Below are 4,170 nucleotides of genomic sequence, written 5' to 3'. Positions count from 1 at the left end.
ACTGGATCTTGGTGAGAAAGTGGGAAGAAATACATTTATGATAAGTCAACATTCAAAAGTCACTGCATCTTGTTTTTTTTAATATTGACACAAGAATTAAAAAGTTTTGTAAATGTAGCATGTTACTTCGACTTATAAATGTAAAATATGATACAGATTGATATTTATGTATATGACTATAATATGGACAGAAAAATTTTAACTAGTGTTAAGTCTAAATGTCAAAAAGATGCATGATAGTTTTTTCTCTGCTTTGAAACATTTTAAGTTCAATGTACATTTTTCTCTAATAATAACAAAATGGATAGATGGCCAGTTAACTTAGTAACATTTAATTATACTTGAATGTGTTCTTTTCTCCCCCAAAAACATGTATTCCTAATTTAGTTAATACAACTGAATGCCAATTTTTAATTACTTATTTCTCATACATTATTTCAGTTGTAAACAAAAGTCCTTCAAAGATTTCTTCCATGCCTACGACTAAATCTCACCATTCTAAATAACTTTCTCAGAGCCACCTTCATCTCTTTATTTCGAAGACTATAGATCAAGGGGTTGAAGAGTGGAGTTAACACAGAATAGGACAAAGTCACATATTTCTGAATCCCTGCTGGATTGCCTGCTGTTGGGCTCACGTATACAACCATGATAGAGCCATAGAACAGGGACACCACAGCCAGATGGGAGCCACACGTGGAGAAGGCCTTATGCCGACCTTCTGCTGAGGGGACCTTCAGCACAGCTCTGATCACCAAGGTATAGGAGCTGATAATGAAGACTAAGGTGGTGAAAATGAGGACTGAGTTATAGATAGCACAGATGATCTCAGTGGCAGGAGCTGGCACACAGGACAGCTTTATAAGAGGTCCTGGGTCGCACAGGAAATGATCAATTGTATTGGAACAACAAAATGGGAGCTGAGAGATGAGGTAAATAGGCAAGAGGAAGTACAGGAAGCCACACACCCAACACCCAGCTCCTGTTCTGATGCAGCGTTGAACTGTCATGACAGTGGGGTAATGCAGGGGCCTGCAGATAGCAAGGTACCTGTCAAAGGCCATGGCAGACAAGAAGAAGGTCTCAGTGGTGCCCAGGGAGAAGAAGAAGTAGAACTGGAGGAAGCATCCAGAGACAGAAATGGTGTTGGTCTCAGAGAGAAAGTTGGCTAGCATATTAGGGACAGTGGAGGTGATAAACCAGATCTCCAGGAAGGAAAAATTGGCCAGCAGGATGTACATTGGAGTTTGTAGTTGATGGTCCCACATCACAGCACAGATAATACAAAGATTTCCAGTTAGTGTCAGAATATATGTCCCAGAGAAGACTGAAAAGAGGAAAATCTGAATTTCCCAGGTATAAGAAAAGCCTAAAAGGATGAATTTACTCACAGAGCTAGAGCAATTATTTATGTTGGAATATTCATTTGTTTGTAATGCTGCAAAAATAACAGATTTCCAAATTACAAGTATAGAAATAAGGGCAGATCCCTTGCTTAGGGTAAAATCATTCTGTGTGTCAATAAATAACAAAATGCCATATTCCATGCAGTGATAGTTCCATGATTTTCATATATTCATGACTCTATTCTGAATACAGTAAATAAAAGTGAAAACTCTTCTGTCACCCTAAGGTTTACCATCAAAGTTACTTGGTATTATCAAGAGTCAAGTGTGCCCAAGGATCTACAATTTTAGAATAAGCAGTGAATGAGAGGAATGAATAAACACAGCTAAATAATTAAGTGGTTGCAACCTACAAAGATATCGATGACACTGATATTTAATATTCTTTGATCTATTTGGGAGAGAAATAGGTCAAGCTGATGAGGACAATATAAATAGATTTAAATAACATTTGAAACTTAACTGATTTTAGTTTTACTGTGTTAGATTATGTGAAATATTCCTATGTTAATTTTAGAATATATCATAAACTAATGTTAAAATAAAAATCTATCAGAAGTTTTCACATTTCAATTCCTCTCTTTACTAAAATTACACTCAAAAAGAGTTACTGGCAATCTTCCTTATTTTACAAAGAAACTTAAGGAACAAAGCTCTGTAATATAGTCCTACATTGCCCTATACATCACAATCAATACTTGATATATATGATGTTTTTCATTAATATTGCAGTTGATATCAGATACTTTAGTAGATATTAAAGTCAAATATGTATCATTTATAAAGATATGCCAAAGTTGGCTGTGCTCACAAAAGCTGTTGCTCAAACTTTGCAATCTCAAACAGGAATAAAATTTTGTCTTCTATGCTGTAAATGTAACAGAAAGTAACATAGAAGGTAGTCACTTGAAACTTCCTTGAAGGAAGGTCTATTCCCATTCACTTACTGGAATTCTCCCTGACCTAGGGCCCTAACTCCCACAGAGAGCAATATAAATGGGAAACTGGCAAACCACTATAAGAGTTCTAGTAAGTTTTGAAGTAACATTTTTTTTATAAGCTCTTAGAAAAAAATTTAGCTTTGATTCTGGAGAAGGAATACTTTCATAATTCACATATTAAGTGGTATTTAATACAAAACTAGAGAGGCGTGGAAGGAGAAAATAGAGAAGCTTTGAGTCCTGTGAGCTTTACCTTACCTGAAGATACAAGATGGGTATCATAGAAATCTGTATGGCTTAACACCATCTTCTATATCAGAGTGAAAACTCTAATCTCAGATCTCAGAGAAGCCAAATATAATAGTTTCACGCATTACTGTGGGGATTATATGGAATGCTGACCCTTTTAAGAGCAAGAACATTATGAAATCTGTCATGGACCTCTTTAGGCTTGCCCTGTTACAGTTCTCTTGTTTATATAAACTGACAAAGCAACAGGAAACCTGACAGTTGAAAAGAGAATCATAGTCTCATGATCTACACAGAACCAAATGAACAACTGAATATTAAGCCCTTTTACTTTCTGCAAAGATCGTCTTTGGGGAGTGGCTCTCTAGAGAGGGAATTTATAACACACTAGTCACATTGAACCTGATTTCCTATTCTGTTCCTTACTCAGCATACTGGAATTTGTTTCAAATTCTAACACATTTCCCAATTTAGTTCAAGGAGTTTTATTTGCAATAACAAGAGAAATAGAAACACAAAATGATTTGGGCAGGTTTAAGTTTGCTACTTAACTGTAATCAGAAGTAATTTTCTCTCTGATGATAAAGGAAAAATTGTGACTCTGGCCATTTGCCTTGGCTCTAAGCTTACAGAAAAGTCTAAGGAATATAGGTTAACACAAAGATTAGGAGCCTGTGCATTTAAACATATTAAATATTCCCTCCTTTTGTTTCAGACTATTCATCATCTTAACTCCAACTTGTTTGCCCCAGCCCAAGCTCACCACCACACTGAGATATGCATTCTTTAGCTATGAGTAAAATTTTTAAAATAAGAAAGACATGAAAATATCCTATTCAGTTAATTAACACTTTGGTAATATCTTTTAACTGTTCCATACTACAACATTAGCATTAAGTGGCTATACAATATTTTACATAATTAGTCCCTAATTGTTGAACCTTTAGGTATGATAAACAGAGTTACAAAGATTCTTAATACAAATTAAACCATACCCTATAATAAAAAATTCCAAATGATAGAATATGATCAAGTAAAAGTTATTTAAGAGTGGTCCAACATTATGTGTATGTGAAAGCATATATTAAAATAAATATTCACTAATTAATAGAGAAAAATATAGGAACATGTTATAAATCCAGTGATGGCAATAGATAAAACTGAACTTCATTCTTCACAAAATTATCCAGAAATAAAAGGAATTCCTTAACTTGGTGAAGAATCTCTTTACCAGATATGATTGGCGAAATCATTGTCTAATAGTAAAACACAAAAAGCATTATAATTAATCAAAGACAAAAAGGAAATGAAAGTCTCTGAGCAAGGAGACACCTAAGAGTTTGATGCTAAGTGGAAGCTATTTGAGGAGAATGGTACTAAATGAGAGGAAACTGAAAAGAAAAAGCCCAAAATCTATGTAAAAGTTTAAAAAAAAAAACAGGAAACAAAAATAATGGATACAAAATTTTCAAAAGCAAAATAAATCATAGGACTTATAATACCAAATATTAAAATATTTGAAAAAGTTAGTGCAAGGTGGAAATAGAATCAAAAGATCTTTTTTTTCAATTGTT

The 4,170-nt window shown here is 34.1% G+C and overlaps 1 protein-coding gene across 1 annotated transcript; it reads right to left on the bottom strand.

Moving 5' to 3' along the window:
- Positions 1 to 458: 458 nt before the first annotated feature.
- LOC124508269 (olfactory receptor 11H6-like) lies at positions 459 to 2,654 on the bottom strand. The gene is made up of 2 exons (XM_047074670.1): positions 2,606 to 2,654; positions 459 to 1,438 (listed from the first exon to the last, which is right to left on the bottom strand). Exons 1-2 carry the CDS (start codon positions 2,652 to 2,654, stop codon positions 459 to 461), a joined length of 1,029 nt encoding a protein of 342 aa, XP_046930626.1.
- Between the last annotated feature and the right edge of the window lie 1,516 nt (positions 2,655 to 4,170).

This window comes from Lynx rufus, unplaced genomic scaffold (genome assembly GCF_022079265.1).
Source record: "Lynx rufus isolate CCGP_SWC_20201006 ecotype Redwood Valley unplaced genomic scaffold, mLynRuf1.p SCAF_13, whole genome shotgun sequence".
In the NCBI taxonomy this organism is placed as follows: Eukaryota; Metazoa; Chordata; class Mammalia; order Carnivora; family Felidae; genus Lynx; species Lynx rufus.
The sequence above is the reverse complement of the archived record's forward strand: the minus strand, read 5'-3'. Positions and strand labels throughout refer to the sequence as shown.

What these genes read in the sequence shown, in the direction of transcription:
- LOC124508269 (XM_047074670.1), bottom strand. Translation starts at nt 2,654, where the DNA reads ATGGTGTTAAGCCATACAGATTTCTATGATACCCATCTTGTATCTTCA. An exon ending in TACCCATCTTGTATCTTCAG is followed by an intron (nt 1,439 to 2,605) that starts GTAAGGTAAAGC and finishes TTATTTTTGCAG; the next exon opens with CATTACAAACAAATGAATAT.